This window comes from Pipistrellus hanaki (genome assembly GCF_964339955.1).
Source record: "Pipistrellus hanaki genome assembly, chromosome: 16".
Classification (NCBI taxonomy): domain Eukaryota; kingdom Metazoa; phylum Chordata; class Mammalia; order Chiroptera; family Vespertilionidae; genus Pipistrellus; species Pipistrellus hanaki.
In genome coordinates, this window is record NC_140518.1 from 9,668,727 (window position 1) to 9,691,588 (window position 22,862).

At 48.1% G+C, this 22,862-nt stretch overlaps 1 protein-coding gene across 2 annotated transcripts; it reads left to right on the top strand.

Moving 5' to 3' along the window:
- The first annotated feature begins 17,605 nt into the window (after window positions 1-17,605).
- Window positions 17,606-20,648, top strand: ATP5MC1 (ATP synthase membrane subunit c locus 1). Of its 2 annotated transcripts, none has more exons than XM_084864039.1 (5): window positions 17,606-17,804; window positions 18,309-18,356; window positions 19,240-19,317; window positions 19,702-19,880; window positions 20,446-20,648. In XM_084864039.1, exons 2-5 carry the CDS (start codon window positions 18,318-18,320, stop codon window positions 20,558-20,560), a joined length of 411 nt encoding a protein of 136 aa, XP_084720165.1. In that variant the 5' UTR covers window positions 17,606-17,804; window positions 18,309-18,317; the 3' UTR covers window positions 20,561-20,648. The 2 variants fall into 2 exon arrangements, with proteins under 2 accessions (XP_084720165.1, XP_084720166.1); XM_084864040.1 differs by having other exon boundaries at window positions 17,668-17,735.
- The last annotated feature ends 2,214 nt before the right edge of the window (window positions 20,649-22,862 follow it).

A 22,862-nucleotide genomic window follows, 5' to 3' on the forward strand; every position in this document is an offset into this window, starting at 1 on the left:
GGAGCCGTGGGTTATATTGCTGGGGCACTGTTGGCCCGGAATCTGGTTTGCATTCCACACCCTGTATGACGGCAACTTGGCAGAGTGCCCTCTTGCACTCTGGGATGCCTCGGAAGATGTCAGAGAGCAGTTTCGGCCTGATTCCCACAGGCCAGGCTGAGGGACCCCACCTGCCGGAGGGACCTCCTCGCACTCCACAGACACCATTCACCCTCCGTGCGTCCGGCTGGGGAGGGACCTCGGGAGGTTGGCTCCAGGGCGTGGCTGGCCCCCCGTCTTGCCCAGTCCCGCTCCGCAGGCCACCTTCTAATTAATTTCCTTTCAATGTGCATGAATCCGTGCACTGGGTCACTTGTATAAATATGAAAATAATGTCTTTACAAGCATATAGTGCTTTATAGCTTAGAATGTAGTCCATAATATATAGATGAATAAGTTTAAACAAATGACCTGGTAAAAGTGGAAGCAACCTAAATGTTCATCAGTTGATGAATGGGTAAATAAAAATGGGTTATCCATACAATGGATATTATTTGGCAATAAAAAAGAATGAAGTATGGATATATGTCATAATATAGATGAACCTTGAAAACATGCTAAGTGAAAGAAGTCATCCATGAAAACATACATTCTATATGATTCCATATTTATGAAATGCCCAGAAGAGGCAAATATTCTATAGAAACAAAATAGATAAGTGTTTTCCTAGGGCTGGGGGTTGGGGGAAATAGAGAATGACTGCTAATGGGTACGTATGGAGTTTCTCTGCGAGATAAAGAAAATGTTCTAAATGTATTTTGGAGAATAAAATAGTGACTAAGAGTTTTAATTCATAAACTCTGAATGTACTAAAAGCCACTGAATTTACACTTCAGATGTCGGTCTGCAGACCAACGCTCTACCACTGAGCCAAACCGGTTTCGGCTAAAAGTTAAAAAAAACACACACACACACACAAAAAAAAAACCTGGTAAGCCAAAACCTGTTTGGCTCAGTGGATAGAGCATTGGTCTGTGGACTGAAGGTCCCGGGTTCAATTCCGGTCAAGGGCATGTACATTGGTTGCGGGCACATCCCCAGTAAGAGGATGTGCAGGAGGCAGCTGGTGGATGTTTCTCATCGATGTTTCAAACTCTCTATCCCTCCCCCTTCCTCTCTGTAAAAAATCAAAATATATATTTTTAAAAACCTGCTAAGGTCACACATTGGCTCATGGTGGGAGATCTTAAATAACACAGCACAGCAAATTCAACAGTTGAACTTGGTTGGAATACACTCACCCCATTTCTACTCACGGCCACACAGCTTTGGGGTCTCCCCGGTCTCGGGCTGGGATTCACAGGGGCAGGCGATCAGTGGCCAGCAGTCAGTGGTCTCTAGGAACATCCATTCTGTGAAGATGAATGTGTCCAATAAAGCTGGGGGAAAGAGCCAGCGGCCCACAAATCCCAGGTAATCATATTAAGGGATCCGCCTGCTCTGACTAATGTTCTTACTTCCTCACCGTGGAAGGAAAGAATATGACACCCCAGGGAACCAAGTCTATTGTTGATTCAGTCAGTCCACATTTATTGGGCACCCATAGTGTGCAGAACTGGAAGAGGGTCAGGATTACAAAAATAGAAGGCAAGTTTTTCCTTTGAAGGATCTGCAAGATGAATGAAGACATTCTCTCTCCCCTAAGGGGAGCTCAAACTGCTGGGGTAGAGAGTCTCGGTTTTCAGGGGGTCTCCTAATATGGAAAAAAGAGAGAGCCACCCACAAAGCAATTTAAGGGCACAAGGATAAGGGAAGTCTACTTGCAAAGTGAGGGCATAGAGCGATGAGACCGAATGGTTAATTAAGGTCTAATCAAAGCCCAAGGTAATGATGTCTTAGAAGAGTGTGCTTTGGAAGAGGTTGAGAAATAGAAATGACAAGTAAGCCCGGCCGGTGTGGCTCAGTGGTTGAACATCAACCTATGAACCAGGAGGTCACAGTTTAATTCCCAATCAGGACACATGCCTGGGTTGTAGGCTTGATCCCCAGTGTGGAACATGCAGGAGGCATCTGATCAATGACTCTCTCTCATCATTGATGTTTCTATCTCTCTCTCCCTCCCTTCCTTTCTGAAATCACAAAAATCTATTTAAAAAAAAAAAAAAAAAGCACTTTAAATTACATACTAAATATTGTGTTTAACTCTCTTAGAATTCCGTAATTATAGAAATATAGAAATGGAGAATAGGCTAGTGTTGCTAGAGGTTAAGACAAGGCAAGGAGAGAGAGAAGAGAGGTGGGTGTGGTATGGAAGGCTACCCAGGGGTTCCTTCTGATAGAACTGTATCTCCGTAAGCTGATAAATACACAAACCTGCACCCAGTAAACTCCATAGGACACACTGGGGAGAACCAGTGAATGGGAAATCTGGTGGATGGCACCAATGTCAATATCCTAGTTGTGATATTGTAATAAAGTTTTACAAGAGTTTGAGGGAAACGCGATAAAGGGCACAGGGAATCTCTGTACCACTTCAACTGCATCTACAATTATCTCAAAATTTAAAATTTAATTAAGAAAGAACAGGAGCTTCGAAAGAGCATGTCGAGATGAGAAAATTACCCCACCCACGTGATGAGAGCACCGTGTTCCCCTGGGGCACAATGAGAGAGGAGGCGGGAAAGCCAGGCCAGGAAGAGCCTTGTATACTGTTGGGAGGAATGATCTGGACTTGGCCTTACTGTGGGTAATAATGAGCTTTTTTTTTTTTTTTTTAAATATATTTTATTGATTTTTTACAGTGAGGAAGAGAGAGGGATAGAGAGTTAGAAACATCGATGAGAGAGAATCATCCATCAGTTGCCTCTTGCACACTCCCCACTGGGGATGTACCCGAAACCATGTACATGCCCTTGACCGGAATCAAACCCAGGACCCCTCGGTCCGCAGGCTGACGCACTACCCACTGAGCCAAACCGGTTTCGGCATAACGAGCTTTTGAGATTTCTTTTTTTTTTTTTTTTTTTAATAATATCTTTTATTTATTTATTTATTTTTATACAGAGAGGAAAGGAGAGGGATAGAGAGTTAGAAACATCGATGAGAGAGAAACATCGACCAGCTGCCTCCTGCACACTCCCTACTGGATATGTGCCAGCAACCAAGGTACATGCCCTTGACTGGAATCGAACCCGGGACCTTTTAGTCCTCAGGCCAATGCTCTATCCACTGAGCCAAACTGGACAGGCCACTTTTGAGATTTCGTAACAGGGGAGTGGAGGAATCAGATTTGTATTCCAGAATGGTCCCTGTGGTTCCAGGTGGTAGAAGCACTTTGAAGAGTGAATTGGGTGCCTTGTGCTGAATTCGATTATTCCTGTCTAATCTTTGAGCAGCACAATCTAGTCCCTAATTGCAAAGTCCTCTGTGCTTCTGTAATTAAATGGTCAATTCCCTGGCATCTGCCAGCAGGCCCTGCACACGCCTGACCAAATATCCGGCTGGCCACGCTGTGCTTCCTGGCAGTTGCTTCCTGTTGTCAGCCTGTGGGAGCCCAGGGGACACACCTTCGTTTGAACAGCAGCTCAAAATAGCCGGGGAAGGGAAAGCCAGTGCAAACATGTGACCAGATGTACTGCAAAGAGGAGCTAGAAGTTGTTTTCTTTTTTTTCTTTTTTCTTTTTTTAATATATTTTATTGATTTTCCACAGAGAGGAAGGGAGAGGGATAGAGAGCTAGAAACGTCGATGAGAGAGAAACATCGACCAACTGCCTCCTGCACACCCCCACTGGGGATGTGCCTGAAACCAAGGTACATGCCCTTGACGGGAATCGATCTGGGACCTTTCAATCTGCAGGCTGATGCTCTATCCACTGAGCCATAACGGTTTTGGCTAGAAGTTGTTTTCAATCTTTGTGCCTTTGCTCCCCGCCATTGGACCAATTGTTTTCCAATTGCATTTCTTTTTCTTTTGATGTGTGCCTGTCCTGTCCCTCTGATCAGCTCCCAGGAACAGGGACAGATTCCTTTGACCTCATTGCAAATCTCTGGCTCCAGGAGCCATCATGCATTCTGTTATTTAAACCCAACATGCACTGAGCGCTTACTATAAACACTATCACCATCCCCTTTTACAGAGGAGGGAGCCAGGGCTCAGTGAGGATGAGGACTGGAGGAAGGTCTGCAGCCACAGGGGGCCAGGCCGCGCACCCGGATTTAGGTTTCTAACACTGCTGCTGGGGAACCAGCAATCCCCTGGGGGGAATGGGAGGTGAGCAATGGGGGGCGGAGCCATTCTGTCCTCTCTGCATAAAGTTCCTAGTCCAGGAAATTCTCTGAAAATGACAAAGACTCTGAAATTTCCCCTGAAGATAAGAACTGTTTTGTTTTGTTTTGTTTTGTTTTGTTTTGTTTTGTTTTGTTTTTTTGGGGGGAGGGAAGCTCCCTCACTATTTGCATCCCTTCAGCTGATGCTCAGTAACTCTTTATATATATATTGATTTCAGAGAGGAAGGGAGAGGGTAGAGAGAAATATCATTGATGAGAGAGAATCATCGATTAGCTGCCTCCTGCACGCCCCTCACTGAGGACAGAGCCCACCACCTGGGCATGTGCCCTGACAGGGAATTGAACTGTGACCTCCTGGTTCATAGGTCGGTGCTCAACCACTGAGCAACCCTGGTCAGGCTCAGTAACCATTTGCTAGTAGCCAGGCTTTCCAGCTTACCATCAAGTCAGGATACATCCTCCTAAAGAGGCCTAGTGACATCCAGGCCCAGATCCTGGCCAATCCTCCGTGGGGGTGAAGGGGCGCGGGGCCCTGCCGCCTCACCTCTCCCTTCCTTTCTTCCTTTTTTTCCTTCCAAGAGTTTTTGCAGCTCAACTCCCACTCAGCCAAAGAGAAGCACTGTCAACGTTAGGCAGTAGAGAGGTTTAGGTAGAGAGATTGACTCCGGTCCAGGAAATAGCTAGTTATACAGTAAGTGGGCACCTTGGCGAGGCAGGTGCTCCATCTCCTGCTGGTAAACCGCAGGGAATGCCAAATAGCATCTGTTTGTCCACGGTCATGGGTTCAGGAAGCCAAACAGACCCACCTGCCCACCACCCTCCCCCAGGACATCTCCCCCAGGCGGGGCCTTCGGACTGACCACCCCTTTGATGGAAATGCTCCCGGGAGGAAACCGAGGAGGCGCTTTCACTGTTTACCCGGCTTCACACCCGCCATTGTTAGAAATCCTTCCTGTAGCCTACTCCAGTCTCTGGAAGCCCAAACACAGGCGGAACAAAGGGCTGCTTTTGGTTTTGTTCCCTATCTGCTCTTCAATATCTCCTTTTAGAATAAGAGGCCCTGCCCTAGCTCAGAGGTCGGCAAACTGTGGCTCTCGAGCCATCTGCGACTCGTGAGCCACGGCTTGCCCCTCTGTTGACTAATGAGTTTGCCGACCGCTGGTTGAGGGCAATCCTTGTTACTGACCATTAGCTTCATGGGCTCGGCTCTGGAGCCCTCCGCAGGAAGCGGGGAAATGGCTCAGCAGGCAGCCTCTGAGCCCTCTGGCGGACAGTCTGGGGTTCACGGCACACTCCACTCCTTACTCCCTCCCAGGCCTTTCCCAGGACAGAAGGGCCCTTTAGGACTGCCCACATCGTATCAAAAATAGTAAGATGCATTCCTATCCCACGTGAAATGAAGTTACGCATAAACTGTGTGCAAGTGGAGTTGCAGTGGATTGGCTGACCTGCTGTTTTATAGCCATTTATTTACATGTTTGTAAATTTCATTTTGCAATTCCCTGTTTTCATTTTGAAGCTAGTACGGTGGTTTCAACCATGCTTCCTAGACCCTGAGCCTATGTCTAAGGGGCGGGCGGGCAGTGCCTCTGGTAGGTCAGATTCCCAGGTCCGAGAGCCCATCTGGAACATGGCCTGTCTATACCTCTCCCTACCTGCCTACCTCTATCTCTATCAATTTATATGTCATATATATTATCTATCTATCATCTATCTATCAATCTATCATCTATCTAGCATCTATCTATCTATCTATCTATCTATCACCTATCTATCATCTATCTATCTATCTATCATCTGTCTATCTATCTATCTATCTATCTATCTATCTATCTATCTATCTATCTATCTATCTATCTATCAGGCTGCCTAGGGGGAAAAAGCAACTAGGCAAAGGCTAGAGAAGCGGGCGTGAAGCGAGACTGCCCTCTAGAGGTTGCTCCAAGAAGGTGCAGGTGGGGAGCCCCCTCTTCTTACCAGGCTGAGATCAACCCCACCACCCATTGACATTTACTGAGCGCCTGCTTGTCCCAGGCACCGTGTCCGTGCTCTGGGAACAGCGGGTAACGGAAGAGAATAAAGCTCATTCCTGCCTCTGGGAATTCGCCATTCTGTCATGGCCGCTGCAAACACATCCACACGTGATCACAATCCCGTGCGATGACTGCGGTAACAGACGCGTGTGCTGAGTTCCGTGGGAGCAGCGGGGATGGGAGTAAGTCTGGGACCGGGGGAGCAGGCAGCACAGGGGAAGGGATCTTTGACTTGGGCCTTGAAGGATGAGGAGGGGTTTGCCAGGCAGCGCCGGAGAGGAGAGACGTTCCAGGCACGGGGAACCGCAAGCAAAGGCGATGACTGTAGAAATGCAGGCTTGTTGGGGGCCAGTGAGAGGTGGGGTGCAGCTGGAGCTGCACAGTCTGGAACAGTACGAGGCCCCCCTAGAGAGGCGGGCGGGGCCGGATGCAGAGGAAGCTAGCATCGGAAAAACAAGAACGTGTCGCTCTGGCCGGGCTCCTGTGCCGAACAAGAGGGGGGACCCTCCCTCCATCCCCCAGCCGGGCTAGGCTAAGATCTGGCATTGACCTCCTGGTTTCTTATGTATATATTATTGATTTTGTACAGAGAGGAAGGGAGAGGGATAGAGATCTAGAAACATCAATGAGAGAGTCATCGATCAACTGCCTTTTATACACCCCCTACTGGGAATGTGCCCACAACCAAGGTATGTGCCCTTGACGGGAATCGAACCCGGGACCCTTCAGTCCACAGGCTGACGCTCTATCCACTGAGCCAAACCGGTTTCGACGACCTCCTGATTTCTCCTCCCTCCCACCTCCCACTTGCCCTGCCCCGGTGCTACCTAAGGATGCTTCTAAACCGTGAGAGAATCTGTTCTTACTTCCTCCTGCTTAAACCTCTTCATCAACGTGCACAAAAGTAAACTCCCGCCTCACATACAAGGGGGTGAGTCTGGGGTTCTTTCAAGTAGCAAGGACCTGAGCCACAAGGAAGTGCTGATGTAATAGGGGATTTTGAAGAGGCCAGCGGGGAAGGCCGTGTGGTGCCGGGAAGGTGCCTGGTCCACCAGGCCACAGCGCAGCTGGGGGAGGCAGTGCTTTACGGGCAAGCATTGCACACTCCTGGGAAAGGGCATGCGTGTGATATGTCTGAGAGCTGAACAGCTGATGTGTGTGTTAAGGGAAATAAAGTTCTGGTCCGAGAGCACACACACACACACACACACACACACAAAAATAATAAATAAATAAATAAATCTCCCAATACCTACATATGGCTCAGAAGCAGAATAAAATAGTGACTACGAGTACAGATTCTAGCCCTAACCGGTTTGGCTCAGTGGATGGAGCGTCGGCCTGCAGACTGAAAAGTCCCAGGTTTGATTCCAGTCAAGGGCATGTACCTTGGTTGTGGGCACATCCAGGGTGTGCAGGAGGCAGCTGATCAATGTTTCTCCTCATTGATTTTTCTAATTCTTTTTCCCTCTCCCTTCCTCTCTGTAAAAAGTCAATTATATATATATATATATATATATATATATATATATACACAGTATATATATATACAGTATATATATATATATATATATTTTTATTATTATTATTATTTTTATTTTTTTAAGAGTACTGGTTCTAGGATCAGATGGTCCTGGCTCCATCACTTACTGCCTAGGAGGTTCTGGACAAAATCACTTGACTGCTCTCCGCCCAGGTTCCTTTCTAAAACAATGGCCTAGAACCTGTCTCAGACATAACTGCAGATTAAATGCCTTACACATGCCCAGTGCGTGGAACAGGGTGTCCACATAATAACCACTCAGTAAGTGTCCTTTGTTATGATTCATGCAGACTCCTCCGGGACAGAGCGTTCTAATTACCCCCTGAAGCGCCTGATACTGCCCACTCTCCCTTTCTTCCTGTAAGTCATGAAACCCCGCCCGTAAGCTTTAGGATGAGTGATACGGTACTCCAGCCAGAGACCAGATTTTATAACCTTCCTTGCAGCGAGGTGTGGCCACGTGACTAAGTTCTGGCCAATGGGAGGCGGGCAACAGTGAGGCTCACAACTTCTGGATTGCATCTTCGGAAAAGAAAAAGTAGCTTGTTCTCTTCACATCCCCCCCCACCACACACACACACACACCTTTCCTGCTGATTGAGACGTAGCCCAGACACAGAGATGGAAGCCACACTTTGAGGATGGCAGAGACACCCTAAAAGCCCTGGGCTGCTCCCCTCCTACTGTTTCATGAGCAAGAAATGACCTTAATAGCAAAGTATTAAAAACTACTAGGCAGGAAGCAAGGGAAGGAAGCCAGCACAGGAAGTGTTGACGAGCAGATGGCTGCGGTAGGCAGCTGGGGTTCCATCCTGTAGAGCACCCGCCCCAGAGTCGCCCTAACCAGGAGTGAGGAAGCTGGGGTATTCACCACCAAGTCCTCCCCATCATCGCTGAGGCTATCCCCAGAGCTGCTACCTCCCAGCTCCCCAGTCCTGGCCCCAAGGAGGCCAGGCATGCTTCAGCGGCACAGTACGCCTCAGGCGGCAGGTGCTGGCATACGGACCCCCTGTGTGTAAGGCGGGCCTATGCAGTGTTTCCCAAACTTCTCTCACGGTGAGAATCACCTGGTGGAGCTGTTAAACTACAGATTCCTGAATCCCAACTAGAATTTTTGTTGTTAAACTACAGATTCCTGAATCCCAACTAGAATTTTTGAAAACATATAGGTAAATTGTATATACAATTTTACCTATATGTTCCCAAAAATTCTAGTTCAGCACTTCTTAGTTGGGATTCAGGAATCTGTAGTTTAACAGCTCCACCAGGTGATTCTCACCATGAGAGAAGTTTGGGAAACACTGCTAAGGGAACAGAGCACGTGGAAGGGATGGGGGGGTGGAGGAGGCGTGAGGCACGAGGCACGGGCACTAGGCACAGGGCACGGGGCACGAGGCCTCACGAGGCCTCACAGGGCCTCATGAGGCACAGGGCACGGGGCCTCACAGGGCACGAGGCCTCATGAGGCAGGAGGCCTCACGGGGCACGAGGAACGGGGCATGGGGCCTCACGGGGCACGAGGCCTCATGAGGCAGGAGGCCTCACTGGGCATGAAGCACGAGGCATGGGGCACGAGGAACGGGGCACGAGGTCTCACGAGGCAGGAGGAACGGGGCACGGGGCACGAGGCTTCACGGCGCACGGGGCATGGGGCATGGGGCACGGGGCACGGGGCACGGGGCCTCACAGGGCACAAGGCACGGGGCCTCACGGGGCACAAGGCACGGGGCACGGGGCACGAGGCACGGGGCCTCACGGGGCACAAGGCACGGGGCACGGGGCACGGGGCCTCACGGGGCACGGGTGGGCACGAGGCACGGGGCACGGACGTTGTCTGCCACAGGACTAACAAGAACGGAGTCTCCTTCCTTTCGGCAGGGAGCTGGGTGCTCTGTGCTGAGAGCCTCTAAGAGGGGCCAGGGGGGAGGACTGAGGGGACAGACGAAGCTGGTGAGAGGGAGAGTCCACATTAAACACCTCCTTTCTAAGGCCCAGGGCGGGCATCCCCTCCCTTGTATGACGCGGTGGAACATGTGAAATCAAATTACTGCCTCTTTTTTTAAAATATATTTTATTGATTTCTCACAGAGAGGAAGGGAGAGGGAGGGAGAGCTAGAAACATGGATGAGAGAGAAACATCCTTCAGCGGCCTCCAGCATGCCCCCTACTGGCTATGTGCCCTTAACCAGAATCAAACCTGGGACCCTTCAGTCCACAGGCTGACTCTATCCACTGAGCCACACCGGTCTCGGCTGCTGTCCCTTTTTTCACACTCCACAGCTCTTTGAGCTCCTTCATTCATCGTTGCCTAGCGTGTGTTTCGTGAAGGGAAGACAGGCCCATATTTCACCGGGGTTTTCTGCTGGGACAGCCAGTTCACCCTCCGCCTAGATTTCCAGGTGGAGTAGCTGCTAGTCACTACCCGCCACCCCCCTCCTACCCCCCGCACCCCGCGTCAGCTCTGCCTGAAGACTCTCCTGTCATGGCCACCCAGCAAGTGCAGCGGTTCCGAGCATAAACCCACACAACGTCCAGAGAGAGCAAACTAGTTATCCCTGTTGTGTCTCTTTCTTGGAAAGCCCCTGGCAGGATTCCCTTCATGTATCCCTGCCCAAGCTTGGGATCTGTGTAGGGGCCCCAGCCATCTCCGTCTGCCTGGGACCAGGGGGTGTGAGCCCTCCATAGGCTCAGATTGAAGCTGATCTCCACGTGAGACCGTATCCTTGCTTCTCTTCCCTGCTGCCCCTCACTTCCTGGGGACACTGCCCAGCAATCACTCGCACGAGCATCCCTGCCTCGGGCTGCGCTCTGCTGAGGACACCTGACCACTGCCCAGCCGGCCAGCGGCAGGGAAAGCGAAATCACGTGACTCGTTCTGGTTCTGCCTCGGGGCTGGGCGGGAGTTCCCGGCTGCTGACACACAGAACACTGTGGAGACAGAACGTAGGGCTCAAAACAGACGATGACTAAGAAGGAAGAAGAGGAAAACATGATTACTGGTAAGGCCATCGAATCCACAGAGGGGCTCTAGCACGTAATGCTCTCGGGGGAGGGGAAAAAATCAGTTTGGAATTTTAAAAAGAAGAAGAGCTGAAAGCAATCCTGTTCCATTTAGGCTACCCATTGTATAAAGTGCAAAGTTCGGGATCTTTATGAAAGTCAAGCCACAACTTAACATATTTAGTTAAAGAAAGACAAATGCTGCTGAAACCGGTTTGGCTCAGTGGATAGAGTGTCAGCCTGCGAACTGAAGGGTCCCGGGTTCGATTCCGGTTAAGGGCATGTACCTTGGTTGCGGGCACATCCCCAGTGTGGGTTGAACAGGGGGCAGCTGATCAATGTCTCTCTCTCATCGATGTTTCTAACTCTCTATCCCTCTACCTTCCTCTCTGTAAAAAATCAATTAAAAATATTTTTAAAAATAGCTCTATTTATAAAAGAAAAAAAAAATGCTTCTATGTGCCAAGCAGTGTTCTACATATTTGATAAATATTAATTCGTTTAATCTGCTAACTAGTCTTGTTTAAGGAAATGGAAACACAGAGAAGTTAATCAACGTGTCCAAGATCACTGGACAGTAAGTAAGCTGCAGCCAGAGAGAGCAGCTGCTGTCCATCAATGGCCCAGGTAACCAAAGTGGTGAAACCAAGGGCGACCGCTCTGAGATTTCCACAGTCCAGATCAAGAATTAGCCTTGAGCCCCGAGGAATTGTGCCGTCACATTCTCTGGTTCTCAATGCCGCCGCCACACCCGAGAATGAAGTTTAGAGCAGTGATTGAAAGTTGAAAGCTCTTAGCTGTTGGAGGGAGGATATTGATTCATCCATTCAGCAGGTATTGATTGAACTCCTCCGGGCCAGACACTGCTCTAAACACACACACACACACACACACACAAAATAAATAAAAATAGGCAAAGATCTCTGCTCCCTGCCTTCAGGAGCTTAAATGTAGGAGGGAGAAGGATGTAAATAGTAAACAAACAAACTTGCATTTGTTTGTTATAATCAGAAAAGTCGTTAAAGACGCTAAGCACTATGGAGGAAATCACAGAGCCCAATAAGAAGTTTGGGGAGAATAGGGAAGGGTTGGTTGCAATTTTAAATAGGGAGGTCAGAGCGGACCTCACTGGAAAGGCAAGATTTGAGCAAATATATGAAAGAAACGAGGGAGTGAATTTAAAGGGGAAGAGCAAGAATATGGAAAGGTGAGCAGAGTTGTAGGACAGGTCAGACGAGCAACAGAGGACTGAGGGGGGTGGAGTTTAGGGACTTGGCGTTTCTCTGAGAGCCAAGGGAAGCCGGGGCAGAATTTGGAGCAGAGGAGTGACTTGGTGTACTTACACAGCAGCTCCTCACTTAACGTCCTGAGCAGGGTTTGTGACTAAAGGACATATAACCAAATCGATTTTACTATAGGCTAATTATATAAGCAAGAGTTAAGTTCCTAAGCAACTCATCTAGATGATAAGGAAAGGACATTATTCGGGAACTTGCTGTATCTTGAAAGGATCTCTCTGGCTTCTGGGTAGATGAGATTAGATGGTAAGGAAACAAGTAAAAGCAAGGCAAGCACGTGTTAGGTCTGCGCAGTAATCCAGCTGAGAAAATAAAGAGCTGGAGCTGTAGCACAGGAGGTGTGGAGGAGTGGTCAGATCCTAGACAGAATCTGAAGTCAGATCTCCAGAATGGTTTGTTGTGTGGGGAGGGGCGGGGGGGTGGGGAGGAGTAAGGGGGAGAGAGAGAGAGAGAGAGAGAGAGAGAGAGAGAGAGAGAGAGAGAGAGAGAGAGAGAGAGAGAGAGAGATTTAGACAGACATTGACCCAGGTCTCTCCCAATCTTCCATTGAGCGCCCTCTGTCGGACAAATGTGAATTTGCCTCCCATTTAAAAGGAACTTCCTGGTAGTGTGGAACGAAAGGCTGCGGAATTAACCTTCCAAGGCAGATTAGAGGAGAAAGGCTCCCATCAGACCCCTCTCCCATTAGTCACCATCCATACCCTGAGGCGAAGGCTCTTCGTTAGAAAGAAGTTGGTATACCCCCTAGTCCTGCCCAGCTCGGAGTCTTTCCCAGGCCTGGAAATTGATCGAACACAAGATTCCCAGTTTGGGCCCTTTAGCAGAGACCTCTCAAATGAAATGCTCAAGCTGCCCAGGTTTTATGGGAATTGTAGTACCAGACAAAAATATACAATGTGGGCAGAGGCCTGGAACTTTCTTAATCCAATGTTGCAGGAAGTCTCAGCCCCAAACCACACTAAAAAAAGAATACCAGCAGTAATAGGAAGCAGATGGCTCCTATAGTATGAAGGATGCTGGTTGTACAAGGGAAGCCCTCCAGGCAGGTAGATCATAAGGACCAATGAGATCATTCCACTGCCCAGGAATTGGGTTGCATAATGTGCCTGTGAGATCTGCTGATTCTAGTATGGGCTTGTCCAAGAGTGCTCAGAGTAGCTACTGTGATTATCTTTTTTTTTCCTTTCCCAGTATCATATATGAGTATTGATTACTAGTAGGTACTGCTAATCAAAACTAAAACTGACATTTTATTAAGAACTAAAACTGGGATTTTGTTATGACCAGTAATATATAAGGAAATGTACCTTATAATTGAGCATAGATGTTTAGAAATATTTTGGGGTAGGAGAAATTCAAGAAAATTAAGTGAACATGCTTATTAGTAAGTAAAACACTGGGAGATACAAAATGGATTTAAATATATATATATATATATATTATACCATTTGATACTTTTTCAATCATAAGAGAGAGAGGGGGGAATTGAGCTGGAACTTAGAAGTTTGTGCAAAGATAATGGCTGAGATCCATAGACTAAATGTCTAAGTTATGGACAAACTGAAATTCGGTGAACCTAGGTACTCAAAAAGGGCTTGGTGAACCAAGTGTCCATGAATCTGTTCTGACCTTGCACCACATGAGACCTTGCTGCATGGAAGGAAGCTCCAAGTGAGCACGTGGTGGGGCAGAGGGCAGTTACATCTATTTATGGGTGGCCCCATAAATGACAGGATGATGTGGGGCCACCCTAAGGTAAGACTGAGCTTGAACTAGAAGACTAGACATCTTTAGGTTATAATCCTTGGGTAATAGCTGCCTCACATTGTGGCCTCTGGATACTAATTGAACATGGATGATTTAACTTTGGGAAGATGGGTTATGCTTGTCCTTGAGGTGGTTGGGTCATGCTTGGTGGGGGTACCAGACAAAATCTTAGGCCATGTTAGGAGAAAGGTATGTGTGTCTAACAGTATCTATGTGCACACATACGTGACATACACAAGTGGTGAACAAAGTGGCCTTGCATGTAGTGGAGATCTCTTGGGATATCTGCCTGGCTATGAGTCTTCACTTTCCCTTTTCTAGATATTTTAAAAAAATATATATTTCATTGATTTTTTCACAGAGAGGAAGAGAGAGGGATAGAGAGCTAGAAACATCAACCAGCTGCCTCCTGCACACCCCCTAACGAGGACGTGCCCACAACCAATGTATATGCCCTTGACCAGAATCGAACCTGGGACCTTCCAGTCTGCAGACCGACGCTCTATCCACTGAGCCAAACCGGTTTTGGCCCCTTTTCTAGATATTGCCCCTCAGTTCTTGGACTCCATCTGAAAGGTGGTTGGGTTTGGGTTTTGTTTTGTCTGAATGTATGGTTGTTGTTCTTTTTTTTTTTTTTTTTTACTATATCTTTATTGATTTCAGAGAGGCAGGGAGAGGGAGAGAGAGATAGAAGTATCAATGCTGAGAGAAAATCATTGATCAGCTGCTTCCTGCACACCCCCACACTGGGGACTGAGCCTGAAACCCAGGCATGTGCCCTGACCAGGAATCTAACCATGACGTCCTGATTCATAGGTCGATGCTCAACCACTGAACCACTGGGGCTAAGCAGGTTTTAATGTTTTGATTTCTTATCTAATTGTATCATGAGAATGTGGTCTGTGTGATATTGATTCTTTGGTATTTATTGAACCTTGTCTTGTGGTTTAGTAAGTGGTCAATTTTTTAAGTGTCCATCTGTGCTTGAAAAGTGTGTCCACTCTAAATGCTGAGGGCAAAGTTCTATATAAGTTCAATAAATAAAGATACTTAATTGTATTGGTCAAATCTTTTATATCCTACTTAAATATTGGTCTTTTAGATCTGTCAATTACCAACAGAGTTGTATTAAATCTCCCACCATGAGGGTGAATTTCTCCTTTTAATTTTGTCAACTTTCACTTTATATGCATGTTATGAGATACATACAGTTTAGAATTATATTCTCTTCGTGAATTGAACCCTTTATTAATGTATATATGAGCCTCTTTTCTGTATAGTGCTTTTTGCTTAAAAAATATTTTGCCTAGCCAAGACCGGTTTTGCTCAATGGATAGAGCGTTGACTTGGGGACTGAAAGGTCCCGGGTTCAATTCTGGTCAAGGGCATGTACCTTGGTTGCGGGCATATCCCCAGTAGGGGGTGTGCAAGAGGCAGCTGATCGATGTCTATCTCTCATCAATGTTTCTAACTCTCTATCTCTCTCCCTTCCTCTCTGTACAAAATCAATAAAAAAATATATATTTTAGAAAAAAAATATTTTGCCTGATGTTAATATAGTTATAAGGCCCATTACTCTGGCCTACTTAAGGGCATTGCTTCAGAAATCCTCCTTTATTTCCTCCTTTCTCATCAGTTTTTTCCATTTCTGTTGGTTTATTCCAATCTGATAAAACCATGCTGCTATTTTTTTTTATCATAAAGAAAAATTAACTTGACCCCACTTCTTCCTCCAGCTCTGGCTTCATTTCTTTGTTCCCCTTTTCAGCAAAATTTTTCAAAAGAGGGGAGGGTAGGTCTGTATGGGAGGGGGGGGGCAATGGTAAAATATGTACACAGATAATAATTTAATTTTAAAAAATTTAAAAAAAATTTTCAAAAGAATGATATCTTTTCATGTGTCTATTGTCCTTCTGTATACCCCTTTTGGAGAAGGGTCTATTCACATTCTCTATTTTTTAATTTTGGATTGTTTATATTTTTTTGGTGTTGAGTAGTAGTATGAGTTCTTTATAAATTTTGGATATTAACCCGATATAAAATGTATCATTGGCAAATATATTCTCCCATTTAGTAGGTTTTCTCTTAGTGTTTGTTTGTTTTTATGGTTTCTTTTGCTGTGCAAAAGTTTTTAGTTTGATATAATCCCATTTGTTTATTTTATCTTTTGTTTGCCTTTGAAATTTAAATTTTATAAGAGGTGAAAGCACTTAACATAATGTTTGCCATATGGTGAGATCTAAATAAATAGTAGTTTGTAACACTGAAAATAAGAGAAACTTGGTAATCTGTTCAGAGGTACATATCCACTTATGCCTGGAAAAGCCACGATAGGAATTCAAGTCTGTGGGATTTCAAAACCCAACTATTTCCATTATATTATGCTGGCAGGTTATCTTAAGTCTCCTTAATCTTAAAATGTTTTTCTAATAGTCCAGACTCTCCAGATTAGTATAATTTTTTATATTTTTCTATTACAGATTTAATACATACTCATAAATCACGCTTATTACATATCCCAGAAATATCTATTAATATAGTCTTATTTTCTTCCAATCTTTTTTTCCATAACTTTTTCACAATGCTATACATACAGTCTTGCATTTTTCATGTCTTTCATCATGAAAATTTTCTCAATATAAAGTACTCTTCGGAAACATGATTTTAAATATCTGCTTATATTAAGTGAAAGATAGCGTAATTTATTGAACCATTTACTTGTTTACAATTTCGATAAACTCTGCAGTGCACATCCTTTAAATAGAATCCTTGCACTTCTGATTATTTCTTCAGGATAAATTCCCGGAAGTTATATTCTTGGGTCAAAAAGGGTAGTAAGAGTTTTAAAAGGCTCTCAATTCCTCAAGAATTTCTGGATCAAGGAGAATGCACCATTCAAAGCCTTCCAATGAAGATTGCCAAATTTCTTTCAAGAAAGGTTTTTCTATTTCATACTCGCAGCAGCAGTACAGGAGATTGCCTGGCTCACATGAATAAAAGGAACTCTGCTCTTTTGATAATTGCGAAATGTTGCAATTTGATTAGTGAAGTTGAACGATTTTTCCTTTATAATCCTTTAGTGAATTGCTTACTCCTATCCTTTGCTTGTTTTTCTATCAGGGTACAGTACTGGTTTATCCTTAGAATGTTTTCACAATAACTCTTTAAAATAAAAAACATCTGGTTGCTAGTGCACGACTGCTGAACACCAGCAGAAGCCCACCTGTGAACTTTCGAGGCCAGCGGGCAGCCTTTATTCCCCACGGCGGAAGCAAGGTTTCCACGAATCACCCACGCGGGGATTGCTGCAAAGGCGTTGGCTCCGCCAACCCCGGGGAAGAGCGTCTCGCGGGATCTCAGCTGTCCTTGGGCCTACGACCCGACTACAAATCCCAACATGCAACGCGCCTCAAGGCCCAAGCTCTTCGAATGAAGTCTCGGTTCCAAGGTCATGTGTCTGTCTGCGTAAGAAGGCGTCCGGTCATCTCTCTCTGCCGCCTTCCATCTTAGTCGCCATTTTGTGCGGGAGGTTATGGAGTCCCCCTCGGCGGTACTCACCGCCGACTCTATGGTCGAGCATTTCAGAGATCAACCAATCGGGAGCCACCTCTCGGGAGAAAACCCCGCCTTTACCCGCAGGGAGGCGGGAAATGCCGCGAAGCTCCTATGAGGAGAGAGGAAGGAGCTGCGGGGAACCAATCAGGAGAGAGGAGTTGAGGACGTTAACCAATGGGGACGCGGGGGGACTGCGGCCAATGAGAGTGGGGGGACCCCGAGACACGTGGGTGGGGGAGCTGAGCTCTGAAACCTAGAGCTAAAGCTGGGAGGTGAGTCAGTCACCTTGAGCCGGGCGAGCGCCGTGGTCTGAGCAAGGGCAGCAGGGCAGCGGAGTGCAGGTGACTTGGGGCCTGGAGCCAGCGACTGGCAGCGGTGTGGGCTGGGCTGGGTGGAGGGGCATTTGCCCCCCGGGGCCGGGAGAGACGAGGGGCATCTGTAGCCTCAACCATGAATGCCAATTACCAACGGAAATGAGCGATTAACTGTCCCGACCTCGGCGGGCGGAGCAGCATGGCTGTGTGACACGAACGAGGACCCTGCACGGCACCTGCCCAGTGTCGGCCTCCAGGCTTCCCGGGAGACCGTCCTCTTTCGCAACCTTTCCCTCCCGGGGCTCGGGCTTCCTCCCGCGGCTTCCGATCTGCATGACCTTCCTGTGCAGACCGCCGCGCTGGGCGCGGTGGGCCGGGAGCTCGCGCTGTCCCTCTGACCTCTACTGCCGGGCACGGTGCTGGGGAGAGCGTGGTCCAGGGATGGCGGGCGGGGGCGGAGGGGACGGCCGAAGGTCGCCGCTATAAGGAAATAACCAGACTGCCCGTGGAATTTTCTCTTTTCCTCTGCAGACTGGGAAGATGCAGACCACCGGGGCACTCCTCATTCCTCCGGCTCTGGTAAGCTGCGGCTCCCGGGCGCTCTGTAGCGGGAGCCATCCGTGTGTAATGAATGAACCGAGATGACGTTTGCTCTTTGGGGAGGTTGTAGGAGGTGATGCAGTTAACGCCTGTTTTTTATTTTATTTTATTTTATTTGCGGGGGGGGGATCTGTAAACCAAACTGTCTTGGCTTGGGAATGTGGTCAGAGTCTGGATCCGACCTTTACCCCCAGCCTGGCCCACGGATAGAGTGGTTTTCTACCTTGGCTGCTCATTAAAATCAACTGGGGAGCCTTCGAAAGTCCCGATCCCCAGGCTTCACTGGCTCTGGGAAGAAGGATGTATCCCACGCATCTGTGTTTTTTGGAACTCCCAGGTGGTTCCAATGTGCAGCCAGGTTTGAGAGCCGCTGCGCTAAAGCGTATGTCAGGGAAACCATGTAATGCAGGGCTCTGCTGAGGTGGCTGTTCCAGGGCCTCTGACGGCTTACGGGTCCAACTCCTTTCAGGGTGTGTAACAGTGAGTACCGTTTTAGCAAAATAAGACTTCCCCCTTCTGATTCCTTAGGTGATCTGGGCACAGGCCCCTCCTGGTGTGACACCGGTGTGGGTTTTGTTCATTCTGAGATACTGGTTAGGGCTGTGCCCGCAGAAGTGAACTTTGGTTCCCAGTTTTAAACGGGAAGGTTGCCACCGCTGACAACACCAGGGTCTCAGGATAGCTGCCTGGCGCAGGCCTAGGGTAGAAACAGGAATCTTTAATTGACCTTGAAATACATTGGGCCTTTTCTGTTTGGAGAAAACAGTAGAGGTCAGAGGGACAGATAGAAGCTCAGCACTTGGGTTTGGGGTGGGGGGGTTCCTTGCCTGACTTGGGGGGACATGTCTTTCTCATTTTACAGATCCGCTGCTGTACCAGGGGTCTAATCAGGCCTGTGTCTGCCTCCTTCCTGAGCAGGCCAGAGATCCCATCTCAACAGGTAAGGGACTGTGGGCCCTCTTATGAATTTCTCCGGACAGACGCCCTTCAAGTTAGTTGAGTTGCCTTTAGGCCGAAGTGGGAGGAGAGTTAGAGAATCTGTGGTGCTTTAAATAGTGCTAAGTACCCCAAGGTGAGCATTGTAGGTGAGAAACTTGCAAAAGTGAGGCTCCCCTAACCCATGCCATTTCCCAAGCCCTCTCTGAGAAGGGACCCTGAGAGTAATTCCCAGCATGCTCTGCAGTCTGAGCATTTTGTACTTGCCAGGCAGTTTGCCAACAGTTTCAGAGCTCGGGTGGGTGGGGTGAAGGGGGTGGAGTCAGCCACCTGTCCTTGCGCCTCACTATCTCCTTTTTCTCCTCTCTCTCTCTCTCTCTCCTTCTAGCCTTCCTACAGCAGCTCCCCACTCCAGGTGGCCCGACGGGAGTTCCAAACCAGTGTTGTGTCCCGGGACATTGACACAGCGGCCAAGTTTATTGGTGCTGGGGCTGCCACAGTGGGTGTGGCCGGCTCAGGGGCCGGAATTGGAACAGTGTTTGGCAGTTTGATCATTGGCTATGCCAGGTGAGTTTTGGGGAGGGTCTAGACTAGGGGTGTCGAACTCAATCAGAGAAGGGGCCAAAATCTAAAATCCAGCCTAAATCGCGGGCCGAATGGTTTACTGAACAGTCATAAACTGACAATGTCATAAACTGACAGCAGAGTGCAGTGATGACAGCGCGGTGCGGGCCACATTACAAGGCCTGGCGGGCTGGATTTGGCCCGCGGGCCTTGTGTTTGACACATGTGGTCTAGACTATCTCTCGTCGTAAATTCCACCCTATTTGGGGAAAGCCTCGGCAAGAGGAGGTCCCTGAGGCTTCCGGTTTATTCTGTGCACCTCCTGTTCTCCCCAGGAGGAGAGGAGAAACCTCTCTGAGCTCTCTGAATCAGAATTTAGACATGCTTCCAACCTGGCTCACTTAAACTTGCCCTGGCAGCGCTCTGCTTCTCTGGCCAAATCCCGAGGCTGTATGCCGGCGAGGCCCTCTCCCAGTTTCAGCAATCCCCGTTCACCCGACCGACCCGAGTCCTCCACCACCACCCATGCCCTCACCCCTTCCTTTCCTCCGGTCTTTGTCCCCGGCAGGAACCCGTCTCTCAAGCAGCAGCTCTTCTCCTATGCCATCCTGGGCTTCGCCCTGTCCGAGGCCATGGGGCTCTTCTGTTTGATGGTCGCCTTCCTCATCCTCTTCGCCATGTGAGCCTCCGCGGGGTCGCCTACCCGTCCCTGCTGCTTCGATTCCAGGCCCGGTGCTGGAATGTGCCCATTAAACACAGGATTTCTCTAAACCCGTTCGCCTGCGCCTCTGTCCTTTGCCCGTGGGGAGGGTCTTGGCGGAGAGGCGGGACAAGATTGGGTCCGCTGTTGGTGCGTAGGAACTCCTCAGGCTGAGGGATGTTATTGCCGCGACTGTAAGAACACAGAGGGCCTCACTGTCTCCCGGGGAGAGCAGGAGCCTGTCTAGGTAATAACTGGTGCTTTTTCCCTTCACATTTAGTGTAATAATATGTAAGATTCTTAGGGGTTCATTTGCACCAAGCTCTGTACCGAGTGTTTTATGTTTTTATCTCAAAAACCTTATGAATTATAAGTACAGTGATTAGTTTCACAAGTGGGGGAACTGAGGCTCAGGGAAGCAAAATAACTGGTCTGCCCTCACACAGCTGCTAAGGGGCAGGATTGGGGATTCCCCTTTTCTCGGGAAAAGCCTAAACCTTCCGCTGTGCTGTCCCATCTGTTTTACTCTTGGCCACCCAACGGAGGGAAACTTGGTCCCAAAGAAGTTAGAGATGGGGGTAGGCCTCCACCCACCTACATTCAGCCCCACTTGTAAACTGCATCGTCAGTTCACCTTTTTAAGCGCCTAGGTATTCTTTTTTTTTTTTAATTGATTTTTTACAGAGCAGAAGGGAGAGGAATAGAGAGTTAGAAACATCGATGAGAGAGAAACACCAATCAGCTGCCTCCTGCACACCTCCTACTGGGGATGTGCCCACAACCAAGGTACATGCCCTTGACCAGAATTGAACCTGGGACCTTTCAGTCCGCAGGCCGACGCTCTATCCACTGAGCCAAACTGGTTTCGGCAGCCTAGATGTTCTTGAATAGAGCAGATGAGGCACACAGTCTCTGTTCTTGGAGGATTTACAGTCTTAGCTTTGCTAGGGATAAACGGTGTTTTGGGGGGAGGGGAGGAGGAGCAAACTAACAAATTGCCTGAGAGCTTCGCAAAAGTCTGCTCAGCAGGCTCTCCACTTGGCCAAGGTGGGACTGGTAACCGAGGTAAGAGGAAGAGGAGCAGATACACCCACACCTGCTGCTCCTGTCAGCTCTCGCAGGAGCAAAGGCAGCATGAACACAGGAGCTGGTAACCATGGTTATCTCCAATTGGGTGGTTTCAAAAGGAGTAATAACGTACAAGTGGGACCCATTTTGTGAAAACCTTATACCTCAACCTTTTGCAAAATACCTGTGAAATAGTGAAAACAAGAATATTCCTCATTAGTGTTAACACCGAACACGTGAATCAATAAAGTTGATTCGTAATTCATATGCAGTTTGAAAACAGCCATGCAAGTACCCGTATTTAGGTGCTAAGCATCCCCCTGGAGTCTTGGGGAAGGCAAAGAAATCTAAGGTCCTGGCCCGGAAGGAATACGCTATCAGCAGCGTGGATGTAGTGGTGAACGATGCCCCCGTTACGGAGTGTGTGGGTACAGAGCTCTGTGCTGTAGACGAGGAAAAGCAGAGACCAGTGACAGTTGCAGTGCTGTCAGCTGACATTTGAGCACTTGTATGTTGGCTCATTGCTGAGCATTTTCCATGAATAACTTCCAGCTTCCCTCCGAAGCCATTTCATAGGTAAGGAAAATGGGAGGCCCAGCAAGCTGAGGCTAACAGCTGCTGATAAAGCGGGGACCCAAACTCCAGAACCTGTGTTCTTAGCCCTGCTGACTTCATCTAAGGTGTGTACAAGTTGAGTGACATGCTCAGGATCATGCAGCAGACCAAGGATTCTAATCCAATCCGTCGAACAGTCATTCAACAATCATGATCTGGCACAGGACTGCTCAACCTTGGCCCATTGGGGCCGGGTAATTCGTTGCTGTGGGTTGTCCTGTGCATTGCATGACTGCTAGCAGCACCCTTGGCCTCTTATCCACTGGATGACAGCAACAACCTCCTCTTCCCCGTCATGACAACCAGTTGCCAATAGATATTGACAAATGTCTCTTGGACAAATCACTTCCAGCTGTGAACTACTGGTCTGCCATAACCTGCTGCCTGTCCCCAGCCTCTTCACCTTAAGTAACTCAAGGCAGAGCCCAGGAGTCCCAGGGCCAAAGAGAAGGAATGGGACTGGGGCTAAACTGGCAGCCGAGGTATCACCAAGGGAGCCGTGGATTAACGGTTAATACCGTTACGCAAACGGAACTCAGTAACCCTTTGGGATGTCAGGCTGGCATCCCTGCCAGGTCACTACCCTCTGCTGGTAATCAAGG